At 56.4% G+C, this 18,256-nt stretch overlaps 1 protein-coding gene across 6 annotated transcripts in view; it reads right to left on the bottom strand.

Moving 5' to 3' along the window:
• The window catches only part of LOC110387644 (protein CEPU-1), a 320,486-nt gene that overhangs the window by 105,894 nt on the left and 196,336 nt on the right, over positions 1–18,256 (bottom strand). For 4 of the 6 annotated variants that reach the window (XM_021375988.1, XM_021375986.1, XM_021375989.1 and 1 more), the window contains one exon: positions 2,179–2,263. In XM_021375988.1, the coding sequence (XP_021231663.1) occupies positions 2,179–2,263 (85 nt within the window). Of the gene's footprint in view, positions 1–2,178; positions 2,264–2,466; positions 2,795–18,256 lie in introns of those variants that run through there. The other 2 variants (XM_021375984.1, XM_021375985.1) reach the window with 1 other exon arrangement.

Genomic DNA, 18,256 nt, shown 5'->3' with positions numbered 1-18,256 from the left:
GCAGCAAGGCAGACAGCTCCGAGCCACCCTGTGCTATCCCCAAGCCCCAGGCATAACCCCATGAGCAGGAGCAGCGCCAGCTCAGAGCACAGCGTGGGCACTGACAAAGGCACTGAGGTGGCAGACCAGACATCCACAAATCCTCTTCCTATCCCTGCAGCTTCTACTGCATCCCAGAGTAAGCCACCCACAACAACCCCAGGCACAAGCTCTATCCCAGTGCCTAACCACAGATTTACATTTAACCACAACCAAAGCAACACACACATCTGTGTGCTCCAGCAGACATCCCAAGACAGAAGGAAATATTGAACACCTCTGGTGCCCCCCATTCCTCTCTGACTCCTCATCCTTGCAGCCACGTGAGCACAGCTCCACAGCACTGCCCCCAAACGCACCAGCCCCAAGCCCCACAGCCACGCACCCAAACACAACTATGCAACAACACAGAGCAAAGCCTGCACCTCTTAAAATGAGCACTGGGGCTGTGCTTTGCTGGGCCCGGGCACGAGCTGCTCCCCGCAGCCATGCACTGTGCTGTGACCAGCACGCTGGGCACGGAGCAGGGAGGGCACCGCGGGGCCGCTGGCACCCAGCGTGGAGTAACCTAATTGCAGCCCCCGTGGGGCATTCACAGAAGCAGCGAAGTTTTTCAGCTTGCTTTCCCTTTTGTCAGCTGGGAAAAAAAAAACCCCACAAAAACCATAAAAAGGGACCTCCAGAGACATATGCTTCCTTCCAAGTCCTTGGCTGCGCCTCGCCGTCCTCCCACCGCGCATGGAAATGAGTGGGAAGGGAGGAAAAAAGAGAGGAAGACCATTTTCCCCCTCCCTGTGCTCATTTTCCCCCTCCCTGTGCTCCCAGCATCAGTGTGCTGGGCGGGAGGGAACTCGCGCGGCGGCATTGCTATTCCGAACAAGTGAATTCCCAAGCAACAGATCGATGGCTGCACCGGGAGAGCGACTCATTGCTCCCAACCGTCCCCACCTTACACCAGCAGGAAGAAACCACCAAACTGCCACTGCAACACGCCGTGCTACACCTCTCCAGTGACCAAACTAGTGCCACGAGACGGATAATTTCCAGGAGCAATGGGCCCGAGGGGAAGCACAATGGGAACACTGTCCGCAGGGCTGCTTCGCGAAGCCGGGTGCAAGATTTGTCACCCGTGTGTCACCACCCAAGAGCCGCGCTGAGAAGGAACGCAGCCCTCGTGCTGACTCACGCCGCTGTCCCTTTGCTTTCTGTGCAATGCTTGGTGTGTCTGCACATTGCACGCTGAGCGGGGCTGGGCACCGTGGGCAGGGCAGGAACCCCGAGCAGAGCAGCTTTCCTCCTCCCAGTGAGTTTGCAGAGTGCCTGCACCCATGCCTCCCTCCTGCAGCTTTTGCTCTCTTAACGCAAAACTCTCCCTCTTTGAAACCCCATTGTAAACCTAGAGGATTTCTGTGCTTGGGAGAGCCCAGATATTTGGAAGAGCTCTTTTATTTTAGCCAGAAACAGGGAGGTGAGCTCGGATCCAGCACACCCCTACCCACCCACACCCAAGCTCTCTGGCCCAGCCATGCCATGCCACAAGACAAAACCATCAGGATGGCACACGGCTGCTCCGTCCCTTCCTCCCGGGAAGGAGAGAGGGCTGCAGGGCTGAGAGGCACGGCTGCAGGATGCCAAGTCCCAGCAAACACACAGAGAGAGGATTCACATTTGTAAGGGACAAACGGAGCCCGACCGAAAATCTTCCCCGTGCTCTGTCCTGCCTCAGCCCCGCTCCACTCGCTCCCCTGCACACACCTGGCCCCGCAGATACCGAAGTCTCCCCTGAGTTGCAAGCACCGCTCCTTAGTGCTGCAATTAAAATGCAGCTTTGTGTTGCTAGCGTTCCTGCCCAGCACCCCGGCTGGGAGCCTGCGCCCATCTGCTGCAAGGGCAGGGACCGGGAGCGGGGCACAACACTGGGCACAATCCCTGCTCCCGTGGCACCGCCGCAGGCAGGACCTGGGCGGGGGGTGCAGCCCCCAGCCCCACATCACCCCCCCCACAGCCCCAAAGAGGGGAGCAGCTCTTGCAGAGCTTTTTAGTTCCCCGACCGGGGAAACTGAGGCACATCCTGAAGGCACAGGCAGCCCCCGCGCAGCACAACTCCCCCCAGCCCCCCCCCGAGGCAGCGGCTCCTACCTGAGCGTGGCACTCTCCCCTTGCCGCACAGTCACGTTGTCCATAGCTTTGGGGAAGGTGGCATCTCCGCTGCGCACGGGCACTCCTGCGGGCACAAGGAAGAGCAGCCTGAGACAGAGGACGACTAGGCACCTCCAGGGCAGGGCTAAGCACCCACCGACCCCCATCCTGGGCAGCAGGGACTTTTCCACCAGGCAAAAAACACACCCGACGAGGCCACCGGGAGCGAAAAGGGGGGAGAGGAGGGAGGGGGTGCGTGTGTGTGGGGACGGGGGGGAGCAAAACCACCGGGGCGGGCGCGGAGGCGAGCGATGCGGAGCTCCACGGAGATCAGGAGAGCCCCTGGAAAGGCAGCCTGCGAGCACTGAGCCTGCCGAGCGGCATCCGGAGGGAGTCCCCAGTATCCTCGGGTGAGGGAGGAGGACGGGAGGGCCGGGGGGAGGAGGAAGAGGAGGAGGAGAAGTGGCAAAGGTGCTGGACGCTGGGCGAGCCGGCTCTTCCCGGGAGCAGTCCGAGGCTCACTTGGGCACGGAGGCGCCGGGGGCTGCGCCGCGTTCCCGCCCCGCACACACACACTTGTCCCGAGTTCGCGGCTCCCCGAGCGGGGGCAGTCCATAAAAACAAGGGGGAAAAAAAAAAAAAAAAAAGCCAACAACAACAAACGGCGGAAAAAAAAAAAACACCACTCCCTGCAGCGAGCGAGCAAACGGGTCCAGAAGCAACAAAGGCACAGCGGGCAAAGGCCTCCGAGTGCCCAGCAGTCCCCCCCCTCCTCCAGCCCCAGCGCCGGGTCCCAAAGGCAGAGCTGGTCCCGGCGGGACGCAGGGCGCTGGGATGCGGGATGTCGGATGTTGGGATGCCGGGCTGCGGGATGTCAGGCGTTGGGATGTCGGACGTTGGGATGTCGGACGTCGGGATGTCGGACGTTGGGATGTCGGACGCCCTCAGCAGCAGGAGGACGGGGCGCGGGCGGGCGGCAGCATCCCAGCCCCGGCGGCACGGCGGCCCGGGAGCATCCCTGCGCGGCACGCAGGCTGACTGCCCGGGGTTGTCATGGCAGCGGCTCCATCACTGACCGGCACTTTGGCTCCCGCACGCTCACGGCACCGCACAGCCGCGCGCAGGCAGCGGGCGCGCGCTCTCGGGCGAAGGACGCCCGCCTTAACCCCCGCCGCACCGAGCTCCGCGGGGATGGGACGGGCACCTCCTCCCCCTTCTCCCCTCCTCGCTTCCCGGCGTGCTTACCTGCACCCGGCAGCCAAACGACCTCTGATATTTACCCCCCTCTGCCTCCACACCGTCCCCTCCCCGGGGGGCAAAGGCACTATGCACGAGGGGAAACTGAGGCGCAGGATAGTTCTCCCTTCTCACGCTCCCCCCCCCTCCCGCAAAAAAACCATGCAGATAGCAACGAGGAGAGGCAGGAGGGTGCCCTCCTGCTCCTCTGCACCTCACAGGCATGAGTGCAGGTGCTAAATTCCTCCCCAGCTGCAAGCGCAGTCCCCGAGTACTTTTTATCAGCTCATAATTTAACAAATATCGCATTTGCTTATGCCGAGCAGTTCCTCCTTCCCTCCGCTAGCGGCCGAACGCGTTAATAACATTTCCAGGCACAGCTTCGTGCTGGCTAAAGGTGCTGGGAGCCATCCTCAGAGCACAGCATCCCGGAGCCACGGAGAGCTGGCTCCTGCAGCCCCGCACCCCGGGCTGCTCCGGCCCCGGCACACAGGGTGCTGCACCCCAAGCAGGACCCCATCCCCAAATCCTCCCTCCTCCGTTCCTCGCCGCACGCTCTGCAGCCCTCATCACCCCACACCGGGAATTTCTGTGGGCTTTAAATCACTGCCAACCTGAGCTGGAATCCGAGGGGTGACCTAGATGTGAAAGGATCCATAGCCCGTTACTAATCCCCGGAGTCTCCGAATCCCCTGTAAACTACTGCTTAATTCACTAACTGTGCTATTTAATCTCTCAAACATTATGAGCTGTGCCAGGCAGAGGAAACACTCAATCAAATAAAGCTTTATTATTATTGTGCGCGCTGATAGGTCATATGAGAAGGGGATTGCTTTGCATCTCTCTCTCGACTCCTCTCCCTTCCAAAGGCTCTGCTTTATGAATCCAGCACTGCTGGGACGTGCTGCCCTGCATTCCCTCCCTCCGCTTCCCGGCTCCCTGGGGAAGGGAGCAGCTCTCTGCAGCTCTCAGCGGGAGGAGGGAGCTCTGCAGCTCACCCTGCCCGGCGCAGGAGGGGTTCCCAACTTTTGCATTCACAAAACCAAGCTGCAAACAGCAAGATGAGTTTGTGACAGAATGAAACTCCACGCGCAGGGCCGTACTTCCCCTAGACCAGGGAATTGTCAGGGATGCGTAAGTCAGTACAGAGCAAGAGGCACTGATGTTGCTGATTGCTGCTCCTCTTGCTGGAGCATCCTTTTGGGACCCCCCTGTGCTACTTATTAGCCGCCCTCATGGACAGGACCTGCATCATCCAGCACACATCCTGCTCCCTTCGCCTGGGCAGCGACCAGCTCCTTCATCAGCAAAACCAATGGGATCACAAGGACTGCAGCCATGCAACCTCCTAAGGCGTCATTCAGGCTCAGATTGCTGGGCACCCTCCATCAGGACAGAAAGCTCCTGTCCGTGCTGAGAGCAGGAGGACCTCAAGGGGCTTGGGGTGACTTCCCCCGGGTCCCCCCCCCCGCCTCCTGTTAGGAGATGCTCAGTGCTATCTGGAATTCCCAAGGAATTTAAATCGCTGGTTCCTGAATACCAATGCCCAGCAGAAGCCCTGCCCGTCCCCGCTCTCCCTCTCTTGCATACATGCAATGTACATATAAATCAGCCTGTCACAGCTCGTCTCCTCTCTGACAGCTGTAATTGCTTCAGACTTTAAAAATATCTATAGACAATAAACGCAACGCATGAGAACAGCAAAGAGAAAACAAAATCAAGATTCCTTTCAATAATTCAGCCGCTCCAGCAGCAGAGGAGCCAGCAACCGAGTCCAGCTGTGAAGGTTCAGCAGGAAGAGAAAGAGAGCTTTGTAGCCTCCTCTGGGGATGAGAGTGCCTTTATTCCTTCGCTGCTTTTTGACCACAGCAGCAGAGCCTGCCATGCACGGACGAAGATGCTTGCCAAGCAGCACCTTGCCTTGCTTTCAGCTCCTTCGCTTTCTTCCTGCTCAGATAAAAATCTCCTTCCTTCGTGAGCAACAGGCAGGAAACAAGCGGAACGAGCCGGGCGCACGCACACCTGCTCTGCACACATATTTATCTCCTCTCGCAGCCTCCGAGGCTGAAGGCCCCCTCTCCTGGCAGCGAGCACGAGCAGGAGGGGCGGGGAGCATCGCACGGGGGGATGCAGGGGAGCAGCGAGCAGCAGGGAGGATGCTGAGAGCTCTCAGGGACACGGCCAGAAGGAGCCACGGGTGCTGCCATGCAAAGGAGGCAATGTTTGGGGAGGGGGGGAGATAATGACTCAATTTGCCAGCAAGGCGTTGGACAGGGTGAAACTCAGCGGTGCCACTTTGCAGCAGCTCCTAGGGCACGCTCCTGTCCTTCGTCCCCGTGATCCCCCAGAGCTTGGCCACAGCTTTCGCACCGTCATTTTGCCCCAAATCAGTTGCAATCGTAAGCCCAAACCCAGCCCCAGCCCAGCATTTCCCGCTGCTGCAGGGACCCTGCTCCTCAGCACTCCCCAGCAAAACCTCCAACTTTGGGGCGAAACAGCAGAAACGAGGCCAAGCGTCCAACCCGCATTGCTATGTGGTTCCACACCCCGATGCAAGCCTGCTGCTAACACTCCTCCATCAACTGAAACAACACGACTTCCACCTCTTGCAGCTTGCCCAGAGCTACCCAGCATCCCTCTCCCGTGCAGCTGCTCGGGGGCTGCCCCATGGACCCCCTCACACCCAGCTGCCAGCAAACCTACAGGCCCACAGCCCACACCTCCCCACGCTGAGAAGAGTCCAATCCTGGAGGAAAAAAAGAACAGAAAAAAAAATAAAAATAAAAAATGACTTTCCATAAGTAGGTCACAGCCAGGCAATTTGCACGGCCGGGTTGGGCTTTTAATTCCCCTTTTTTTCCCCTTCTCACGAAGCTGATAGATGGCAATCCATAACCCCGACGTCGACGCTGATTTTCAATCTGAAGTTGCCAAATATGTTCGGAACCGTAATTGATGCTCAAACTGTTCTCGCTCCTCCCACACGAACACGCGGCGTCACAGCCCCCTCCACGCTGCCTTGTTCTCCAGCAGGCCCGGAGCTGCAAACACGGCCTCACTGCTTGGCATTAGTCAGGTGCACAACACACGGCTCCGGGGGGAACTTCTCTGCACAAGCACCGAGCCCCGCACGGCGGTGACCATTCACAGCACACACAAAGGATGTGGGCCCCAGCTCCGCTCACTACACTGCTTCATTTATCCTCTTGTTAACACCGGCCCCAATTAAGAAGCGATGATTGAGAGCCTGCCTTGGCTGGAGCCATTCCGAGCCCTTCTTGCCCCAAAGGCTTTCCCTGCATGGAGCAGAGCAATTGTGTTCGGGGCCATTTGGGGCCATTTTTCTGAATGCGCGGAGCGTCCCCGCGGGCACTCAGCCCTCATTCCCCCACACCGGTGCCAAGCAGCGGGCACAGCCAGCATGCAAAATGCATAAAGCCAACCCACAGCAACCCCTCCCTGCTCCGCTTTCTGCTTCTCCCAACCTGTTGCAACTCGTGCCCAACCCCAACCCACCCCACCGTGCCCACTGCCCACATCCCGCAGTGCCACATCCCCACGGCTCTGGAGCACCCCCAGGGATGGTGACTCCCCCCACCCCCACCCCCATGGGCAAATCCCCTTAAGGAGACGCTCTGATTTACGTCACACAGGATTGCTCCTTTCTCACAGTTCTCACTATCTCAGCCTCTGAGAACAGCCCGCCCAACACAGCATATGTATTGATGGAGTGACACCTCCATACGTGCCGCTGTCATATTAAATACGCACGCGGGGAGTTAGAGAATGATCAAAGATACCGAGCCACGCCGGCACAGGGAAAGTTATTAAGGGGGATTGATCCCAGCTGTCCGTGGTGCGGATCGATATCGGTTTCATATCAATCCACGCTGCCATGTTAGCGCTCAGGAGCGCGTCCCCTCAGCTCACAGCACCCGATGGGATGAGTCAGGTGCCCGAGCCAGCTGATGACATCGGGTAAAACCACGCCGTCGGCCACCCAACGGCACCGTGCAAGCGTATGACATTAACCCAGTGCTCCACAGCTCTATCCGCTCTGCATGTGAACAGGAGTTAAGTGTGCAAGGGGAGGGAAAGTCCGCGCTAGGCGGCAAAGCAAAGCGAGCCGTGCCTTGCTCCTCGCCTCGGCTGCTCGGCAGCTCCAGCACGGCCAAGTGGAAAGCAAAGAACCATGCTTTTCCCCTCTGCTTTTGCCTCCTGTTGCACGCTGCTAAGGCTAACACTTGTTCTCTCATTAAATGCCACAGCTGCCGCGATGCGAACGCTTCCATCCCGACCCCCGGCAGCCAAAACGGGGCTGCCTCTGCGGGACCTCCGACCCGCACCTCTGCAGCCCCTGCCAACCCGCAGCGAAACGCTCATCTCACAAAGCTCTGAGGTTGCCAAATGGCTCAGGAACAAAAGCCGGGTGCCGCCGCCCGCGTGCATCAACGCCCGCTTTGCCACCCGTCCTCTGCCCCGCGCGGCGCGTCCAAGAATAACATTAATAATGGCCGTGCCATTAGGCAGGATGCTCGGGTTGAATCTGAAGATTTTGAGAAATGATCTCATAAATTTAATTCCCGGGGTACCATCTTTGAGCGTTAACAGGCACAGTCACCTCTGAATTCTGGGAAATGAGCATAATTACATGGAGATCGACAAGGCACAAATGCCAAGAATTCTGTTAACCTTTAATACTGCAAAAAAATTCTCCCCTTGTAATTATCTCTTTCCTTTGTCTTAAATGTTACTGATGAATATTTAGTGGGATAAGCAAATAAAAGGAGGCTGAGGGGCGCGGGGAAGCGCAGCCCTGTGCAGGGGAACTCTGCAGACCTTGCAGCTGCGTGCCATGGGATGGACCACGAACCCCAAAACTGTCACACGGAGCAGTGACACCCCCAGGCTCCGGGTGGGCACTTTGGGCTGCACCCAGATCCCAGTGACTCTCCAGCGCTTCTGTTCGGACCCACGGCACGGAGCAGCCCCAGTGTGACGGATCCAGGTGCCCTTGCTCCAATCTGAACTTCATCTCGGAATAAAACTTCCCGGGGAAAAAACACATCACCTTTCAAACACATCCTCCCGAGGGCTGCAAATGGCACTGCCCTCTTGCTGAACATTGAGTCTGATGGAAAGAAGATTTTCTCCCGGCGTGAACTGCATTAATATCTGTCACCACTCTGGCATTTCTGCCTATAATGATGAAAAATATGTGCAGAGAATGCGGGGTGCTCTCAGCATCACCTCCCTCCCCACGAAGCAAAATTAGAAGCAGCTGCTCCCGCTCCCGTCCTCCTCGCGGCCATGCAGCACTCTGTCTGGAAGCTTTATTATTTGGGAGGTGGCGTGGGGAGAAGCGAGAATTGTGGCCTCTCCATATTCAGCGTGAGCCGTGGGGCTGCTGGGAAGGTCACTCTGCTTCCCACATTGCGTCCGCCCAACCACTGTACCAACATGGGGCAGAAAGGCAAATCCCCACTGATGGGGGGAGAGGAGGGGTGGGATCCCATTGCACCCCAGCAGCACGTGCCACCCCCAGGAGGGCCCGCATCCCCGACCTGTCAGCATCGCCACGCCGTCTTAAATTGGAGTGAGCTTTCGAGTCTCCAAGCTGCTTTTATGCCCCTTTAAAAGGTTATAAAAGCTGTCTTTATACTCCAATAAAGGGGTATAAAAACAACCTTTTTTTTTTGCAGTTCAGTAAGTGTGGTTAACTTTTCGCCCGCATTAATAGCACGGTGATGGGCGGGATGCTGCCAAGCAGAGCTTTGGGCATCGCACCTCAAAGCTCCGTGTCCTGCCACTGGGTACCTTACTCCAAAGACAACGCATCCTGAGAGCTGCCTTTGGGCAAGGAAGTGCTGCCCTGTGACACGGACGGACCGCGTGCACCAAGGGCTGCCCAGCTGCCCAGAAGGGTTTTGCATCTGCTGGTTGGATATTTGGGGAAATTTCTTCTCCAGAAGAGTGGTATTGCACTGGAACAGGCTGCCCAGGGGGGCGGTGGGGTCCCTGTAAATAATTAAGGGGTCCCCAGGTATGGGGAACAGTGACTGGAGCCCAGCACCAAGGCAGTGAGAACATTCCCACCCCATGCCCTCATTTATCACGCGCCTTCCAGAGCACGCACAGCGTGGGATGGGGGCTAAACGCTGCTAGCTCTTGCTAATTAATGTAGCTAATTGCCATTACTGGGCTCCTTTAAGGCTGCTGGAGAACGATGAGGGCAAAAGGAGAGGGTGAGCATCCGGGGCTCCCCGGGGAGCTCAGCAGTGTTTACAATCCCTGGCAAGAGAAAATCCATACTCATCTCGGCTCCGGGCGGCAAGGCTGCCCTCCCACACTCCTATTAGCAATTTCCAATCATCTTTTATTAGGCCCACATTGATCTGCTGCTCATTTCGGTGGGGATGGAGGCCTGAGAGGAAGGGAGGAGGGAGCTGGGGGGGGGGGGGGGGCCGGTTTCGGAGCCCCCCCCTCCCCCCCCCGTGGATCCCGGGCCCCCCCGGGGGGGGGGGGATGCAGACACGGAGACGCTCCCCACTTCCACAGCAGCGTTCTCAAACAGCTCGCCAAGCACCAACTGGTGGGAGCCATCTGAGTATCTCGTTCAGACGCTGCCACGGAGCTATCACACACATTAGCACATACTCCACAAGAAAAAGGAGTAGCTGAATATCAAAACAAAGCGGATGTACAGGGTAGGGTTTTTTTTTTTTTTTCTCCCTTTTTTTTTTTTTTTTCCCCCTCCCTTCTGGCAAAGCCATCACCGCGAGTTATCAGCTTCCACGTGGTCCGTACTACGGCGCTGCTCCCTTCCGACTGCTGCTCCCCGCACCCCACGTCCCCAGATAACCCATAAGGCACAGATGGAGCAGTGACAGAGGGGGCACTGGGTGACAGCTCCGGGGTGCTTGGGGGAACCCCTCGTGTCCCCACGTCCCGCTGCGCCCGCACCCATCGCCGCCGCCTCCTCCCATCCCTGCCCTTCTTCGCCGTGTGAAAAGCCACAACTTGGCTGCTTTCTGACTTAACTATACATACACAGAGACACATAGAGAGATGTATAAAATAGCCACGAGTGAGCTCTAAAGCACTGCAGGGAATAGCAAAATGGGAGAGCAGATTCAGAGCAGAAGGGCTCACAGCCGCCCGTGGTGAGGAGGATGAAGGCCAAGGGCTCCCTTCACACAACCCGGGTTCTGCCACCAGCACAGCGCAGCATTGTCCCCCCAGGAAGCCCCAATGCCTTGAGATGGTTGAAGGAGAGGGGGCTCTCCCTCAGGACACCCAGGCTGGTAATTAAATAACGCTGCTGTTAGCATCATAGAGTCACAGGGACATGGTTCGGTGGGCATGGTGGGGGAAGGGCTGATGGTTGGACGAGGTGATCTTAGAGGTCTTTTCCAACCTTAATGACTCTATGGTGGTATGGAGAAATGGGGTTTGGGGGAGGGCAGTGATGTCACTGCGTAACTTTGCCACCGGGAAGCAAGGCTTTGCTTCTAAGCACGCATCTCAGATGCCAATTACAACCGCATAATGAGCAAACCGGGTTGGAGCGCAGCAGCTTTGAATCAGCCCTCATTGTGTTTCAGGATTCTCTGCCCATTTTTCCCCTTCGCGAGGCTCTTTCCCCTCTCTGCCTGCAGGCTGTAGGGGAAGAGGACAGGGAGGCACGCCATCTGGCACCAGCCCACCGCGAGCAAATCCGCCATCCAAACCTCTCCCTGGCGGAGCCCAATTAAAGTCAATGATGGTGCACCAGGGAGGACCCTGGCCCCCGGTCCTGGAGCCTGCACCAGCTGGCATCAGTGGTGGCAGAGGGATGCGGGCAACCAACAGCGCTCTGCTCCATCCAAATGGAAGAAATGGACCGAACTGTCCTCCCAGCTCTGGGAGCTGTAGGTACATCTCGTTAGCCCAATTATACTGACAGGGAAAGAGGCACTGGGAGCTTACTAATAATAAAAACGCAGTACGTTACTCTTCATCTCTAGGTCTCATCCAGCTCCAAGAGGCAGGAAAACAGCTTTCCTTGTTTTAATGGAAGAGGGGGAGACTGAGATGCGTGTGAGAAGTGCTGAGCTCAGCTTCATCAGGCCCAAGCCTGCTGAGTGGGACCCTTCTCAACAGCAGGATTGTCACACGTGGAAAGTCACCAGGGGAAAAGACATTGCTTAACACCAGAAATTCAACAGATTCTGGAAATCTGGAAAAATCCCACTGCTGCACCCCAAAAGATGGGTGCTCGGCTCCCATCAGCAGCATCCTACGCAGCGGTGTCACTCCGGGTGTTGGTGTGATTTCTGGGTGCTGCTGCGTGGAGCTGGCTCTGCGATTCCACCATTCCCCATCCGTGCCAAGAGAGCCACCAGAATCCACCTTGGCTACACAATGACAGCACCACAGGTGCAATCACAGCGCAGTCAAGGGATGATTGCACAGCAGCTGTGCTTCCCACACTTGTAATTTCCACTGCACGCATAGAACTGGAAGGGTAGCTCCATGGCTGTAAATTAATTAAAGTGTAAGTGCAGTATCACTGAATGCTAAAACCACACAGACAGGGTGACCAGGAAGCCAAAGGCACAACCGGGCAGAAGCAGGCAACCTTGACACTAAAACATGGAGAAATGCCAGTTATCAGGAGTAGCGGGTGGTGGGGAGGTGATTCAGAAGCACTACCACGGTGTAATTGCATTCTGTTTGTAAGGTAATTACAGCCCCACTATTACACACCACAACCCTCCATTTTTATGCCTAATCCTATAAGCCGGGCTCACGAGGGAGAAAAGCAGCAGCAAAAAGGCTCAGCAGAAGGACAGACGGACACGGACCTAGGGGCAGGGAGAGCAGAGGGGCTGGGGATGGGTGCACTGTGGGTGTGCAGACCCATGGGCCGTGCTGAGCGGTGCATCCCTGCTTGCTCAGGAGGGAGATGTGGGTGCAGGAGGGGATGCACGGTGCAGTATCTCACGGTGTAATGTAGCGAGGTCTCAAAGCAAACCGAGCCCTTCCTGCTGCACAGCACATTAATGCAACGACAGACGATTCCCCCCGTAGCGCTCCACCAACATTTATGCAGAGCAGATATGTAGGCACGGAAATGCAATCAGACAGGACACAAATGGGGCTGTCTGGGTTTTTCTTCTTTCTCGTTCATTCCAAGGGAAGAAAACAAAAGCTTGGCCGACCCATCGCCTGCAGATGTCATGCAGCAAAGCAAAGCAAAGCTGCGTGCTCAGTGGCCCCAAAGCACTTGATGCAGCAATGCCCAAAAGCTTCTGCTCGAGGCTGGAACGGAGCAAACCCTGCAGGCTGCAAAGACCACAAACCCAGGGAGCAACTCACGCGTTGCACCCACATGCACACTGCACCCACATGTGCACAGCCCTGCACAGGTTGCATTCTCTGGGTGCTATCTTGGCCAGTGCAACTCATTGCAAGCTGCGAGCATGCCTTGCGATGAGGGAAAGGCAGGCTAAGCCACTGCTGGAATGCTTTCCCCATCCCCATTAGGGGCTCAGCTAAGCCACGAAACCTGAAAGTTGATTATATCTTTCATTAGGAATGACTGAATGATGTTTTTAAGCTGGAAAATGAACTTGCAGCTAAGAGGGAACACTTCCTTGGCGAGAGTGCAGCGCGCGTTCCCCGCGGAATAGATGCAGTTGTGAGAGTCAAAATTAAATTGATATTAGAAAATTTCCTGCGGGGGAAAAAAAAGTCATACGCTGCTGCAGGAACAGCATCGCAGAGAGAGCTGGCTAGAAAATGGAAATCCACTGAAACTCAAATATATATATATACGTTTTTAATGAAAAAAAATCCCCTAACTTCTCCATCTCAGAAAGAAATTCCCAAAAAGCGAAATTTCCACTGAATGGATTTTTCTCCGCTTTGGCAGCGGGGTTTCATCAGAAGCAAGGGCAGCTCCACTTGCTCCTGGCAGCTGGAAGAGCCACCCACCACGGGATGAGTGCTGCCCTCCTGGTGGGACAAGCAGCGGGCTCCTGGAAAGCCAACTGCTCTGCACAAATGGAAACTGTCCCAGGAAACCACGCAGCTTTTGCAATAAAGGCGTTTCCTGAAGGGAAAAGTGCTACCCAGGATTCCATGCACAGCCTCTTCCATCCTGCCTCACCGTGCACCCATGCACGTTGAGGTGCCAAGCCGGAGGACGCAGGTTCAGCAGCGTGCAGGGGGGGCACAGCTCCCAGCTGGAAATGGGGAGGTTGGCTTGGGTGGGGAACCCGACGTGTCTCAGCATCCCTTATCCCACACGTGGCAATCTGCATCCGCAGAGCGAGGCAGGGACCGCTCCAGATGCGCTCACAAGGGGACCCTTCAGATCAGATTAACCAAACGCAGCCGAGAGCGACAGCTCCTGCGCCGCACCTCTCCTGCTAACAATTTGCTGTAACAGCCTCTGAAAAGCGACACGGATTCCTGTGGCATTTATGCTCTGCTCGGCGGAGAGAAGGAGGAGCGCCCAGGGCTGGCTGCCAGCACCCACTTGCCCCCCACGCTGTGAGTTCAACCCCGAACATTGCTCCTGGACGTCACTCATCCTCCCTTGCCTAGCACTGATTTTCCTCCGAAAAAGGCTCAGCCCCCTGCAGGGATGGGGCTCACAGCTCCCCAGCTCGCTCCCAGCCCCACTGCCCTTGCACGCCCCACAGCTCCACCACTCCAAGCCTGACCCCTCAAAAACCTTCATTTTGAGATCCTATATAAAAATTAATAATGAAGACATGCTCCTTTATTAGCCCACAGCCGTATTTTCACACGTTTTTTTCGGTGACATGTCAAACCTCCTCCTAAATGAAAGCCAAGACTCCTGTGCAACCGCACGACTCCAGGAGCATGAAGAAAAAACAGAAGCTCCAATGAGACCTCGGAGACCTGCAGTACAACCAGGAGGGCAGGCAGCACATATGCTGCGAGCATCCTTGGCACCTCAGCAGCAAAGCCCTGCTCCCTGCCACGGCGAACACGGGGCTGCAGGGCTGCAATCAGCGCTGCTCACTGCTCCACGGGCAGCGCGGTGCCTCCCAGCTCTGCATGCAGTCAGGGGAAGAGATTTCCCAGCCATTATGCCGACTTATCGAGTGCCCACGGTGGAATTGACGATGGCACCGTACAGACCACGGGGTCAGCGGGATGACCTCGTGCATTTCCTAAAGATCCTCCCCTCTGTCTGCCCCACTGATGCCTGGCGCCAGGGCTGCCCCTCCGGGAGCTTCCTAATGGCTGGGCAAACCTCCCCCCTCCCTCGGCCCCCAGCCATTGCTCCTTGTCCTACCACCTTCCGAGACCATGAGTAATTCCCTTTCTTCATTTCCAGCCTTGCCTGGGAGGCATTAATAGGCTGCCATCTCTTCCCACCTCCTCAGGTGGCCGCTCCTTTGCTAGGCTTTAATTTAGAGTTAGACCCAGGTAGCGCCGCATCACAGCTCTTTGGTGTTATTCACACCTCTGCCCGCCCCATCTCCCAGCACGGCCGAGGCAGGAGCAGAGGCAGATGCTAAATCATGGAGGGGGAGACAATTCCCAGGATGAAAACTCTACAGATGTTTTGCAAGAGTGCAGGAGCCCTGCTGGAGGCAGCTGATTTCCCAGTGCCAAGATTTCAGCCAGGCCCACAACGCAAAATTTGTCCAAACACTGCAAACAAGGCTTACATTTCCTGGCTATCTCAAAAAGAAATCAATGGGTTCCAATGGGAGGGCACAGTCACGGCTTGCTCACCAGTCCCCACCAGGGTGATGTGATACAGGTTGGATATCAGGAAACATTTCTTCTCCAAAGAGCAGTGCTGCACTGGCACAGCTGCCCAAGGAGTGGGGGGGGTCACTGTCCCTGGGGGTGTTCCAGAGCCATGGGGATGTGGCACTGAGGGGCGTGGGCAGTGGGCACAGTGGGATGGGTTGGGGTTGGACTTGGAGATCTTAGATGTCTTTTCCAACCTGAATGATTCTAAGATTCTATGACCCCAAGCCGTGGTTCCCTCCATACATCCATCCCTATCTGCTCGCCATCCTCTTCCAGTCCCCACAGCTCTCTCTCCTCCCTCCACTCCCAGCCATGCAGGGAGGAGGCAGTGAGCTGCTGCTCTTCCACAAAGCCAGAACGTGGCTCATTGAGCTCCCTCTGCATGCATGCGCTGAGCACGGGTTGCTACCTCGGGTGCAGCAGGCTGATAGGATGCATCAGCTAATTTGCTCTAACGATCCCAGAAAGGGTGGGGAGCGCTCTCCAGAGGAGAACGCACTTGAACCGGGAAAGCAATAACCTAAATAGATACTGGTTTCCAAGCAGAAAGTCCTTGAGGAGGGATGAGAGGCCGTACGGCTGAATTTCTCCCCCACCTTCACTGCAGCTTGGCTGGGGATGCTGGAAGGGAGCTGAGAACAGCATCAGCTCTGCAGTCATCCAGGTCTGCGTGTGGAGCCCACTTGGAAGGACCCAGGCAGCCCTGGGCAGAGCCCAGCCTGGCTCTGTCCGCAGCCCAAGGCAAGAAGTCAGCCCATCTGTGCTGCGACAGGTTGATATAGAGGGCGAGATGCCTAAGTAAAATTCCACAACAGGGCATTAAAAAGATGTAATAAAATATACACGAGTTATTAAATATTGTCATCAAGATGAACCATAAATCAGGGATTTTATGGTTTCTGATTATAAATTCCATTTATTCTGTAAGCGTTTAAAGAAAGAAAAATGGAGACTCGGTAAAGATTTAAGCCTAGCCATGATGCTGATGATATTTCACTGTTGCTTGTGGGTGTCACGTCAGGGGGAGCCTGGCCTGGAAGGAGCCTCTCGCCATGCAGCCCATAGCCCTGCAGAGCTCCTGGCATCCTTATGGACACTGCTGTGCAAACACCACACCGAGCTCCACGCGCTGCATGCGCCGACCTCCCTCCATGCACAGTTTATGGCTTGCATCTCGCAGAGCAAGAAATCTAAATCACTTTGGGGAAGGGATGGAAGCGAGGAGCGTACATGGGAAATACTACCTTTCTCCCCTTTCAAATGCCAAAAGAAAATGTCAAAGAAATTGCTTTCTTGAAAAGACTCACGGGTTCCAAATAAATTCCATGTGTCAGCCCGCAGCTCGTCTCTCAGCACCCCGCAGCATGGCAGCACCAGGATCCTTCCTTTAGCCCCAGCCCTGCCAGGCAAAGGGGAGCACGAAGGCACCCTCCTGCCCCTCCTGCAGCATCAGAAGCAAGCCTGCAAGCCTCTCTCTAGGGAAGCACTCAAACAGACAGCCCATGCCTGTACCAATCCTGGGGCCAAGGAGCTCCGGGCAGTCCCAAGGCTGCACAAATGGTGTCCCCGTATTTATGGGCAGGAGGACCCAGGAGCAGCCCGGCCACATCCTGGAGGGGATGTATTTCTCATCTTAGATCAGAAATTCCTGGAGTCGCTGCCCCTTCCCGTTATTTCGAGTTGCAGAATGCCATCAGGTTGATTTCCTTTTCCAACCCCAGCAGGGCTTGCTCCCCCCCAAAAAATCATTTCCCAGCTACAGCTCAGGCAGACAGCCCCACAGAGGGCACAAGCCACCAACAACCACCCCTCCCCCCACCGCCACAACTGCCCTCGGTCCAACTCACACCACCAAGCCCTACAAAACCCCCAATCCATTCCCAACCCTATTGGCGCAGAGCTCAGAACCACGGTGCAGCAAAATCCCAGCCCTGCACGAGCTGGGTGGGAGGCAGAGCCCAGGGCAGATCCCGGTTAATTAGCGCTCGTAAAAGCAGCTCCGAGCTGCACCGGAGCACGGGGCTGATTTGCAGCTGCCTTTAAAACCGAGCGGGGTTACTGCTTCAGCAGTTTTCCCAGCCGGTTTTATGGAGGCAACAATAAAGCCAAATAAAAAAATAAAAAAAAATAAAAAAATAAAAAAAAAACCCAACTGGCTGGTGCGCAGCGAGTTTTAGTGCTGAAGCATCTGATAAGGGCGGCTTATCGCAGCATCGGGGACGGGGAGCGCCGGGGCGGGCGGGAGCGAAGCGGAGCCGTGCTCAGCGCAGAACCTTCCCAACGGGGAGATAAGAGGTGCTCCAAATGAGCTCAGCCCCATTTCCAAGCAGCCTGCTCCAAGGCTGCTGCCCTTCCAGGTGAATGCAGGGATGGGCTGCCAGGCCCCCAGCTGGCGGCCGTCCTTATCGGCCCATGGGGGAGCAGCTCTGCACGCTCATGGGGATGGGGTGAGCCATGGCTTTGCAGGGCTCCAGGCATCCTGCCCTGATCTCTGAGTTTTCGGTGATTATTGGGTAGAAGTGGAGCCTCCCCCCATCCAAAAACTGTTAGTAAGGTGGGGGTTGGCCTCTTCTCCCAGGTAACAGCAAGAAGACGAGAGGTGATGGCCTTTAGTTGTGCCAGGGGATGGTCAGGTTGGGTATTAGCAACAATTCCTTCTCCAAAAGAGCAGTGCTGCACTGGCACTGCTGCACAGGGAGCAGTGGGCTCACCGTCCCTGGGGGTGCTCCAGAGCCGTGGGGATGTGGCACTGAGGGACGTGGGCAGTGGGCACGGTGGGGTGGGGTTGGGCTTGGGGATCTCGGAGCTCTTTCCCAACCTGAATGACTCTGACCATGTCCCTCACTGTCACATCTCCACATTCCCGGAACACCCCCAGGGATGGTGACTCTACCATTGCCCCAGGCATCCCTGCAGGATGGAGCTGATTGTTACTGAGTCCCTGTAACATCCCCAGGCATGGGCAATGTGATGCAGGTGGGCACCTGGGCAAGCTGCGTGGGCAAATCAAGTGGATGAAGGGAGAAAAAGCTGAGAAAAAGGCAGCACAGGAGGTCTG

This window comes from Numida meleagris, chromosome 23, assembly GCF_002078875.1.
Source record: "Numida meleagris isolate 19003 breed g44 Domestic line chromosome 23, NumMel1.0, whole genome shotgun sequence".
NCBI lineage: Eukaryota > Metazoa > Chordata > Aves > Galliformes > Numididae > Numida > Numida meleagris.
The sequence above is the reverse complement of the archived record's forward strand: the minus strand, read 5'-3'. Positions and strand labels throughout refer to the sequence as shown.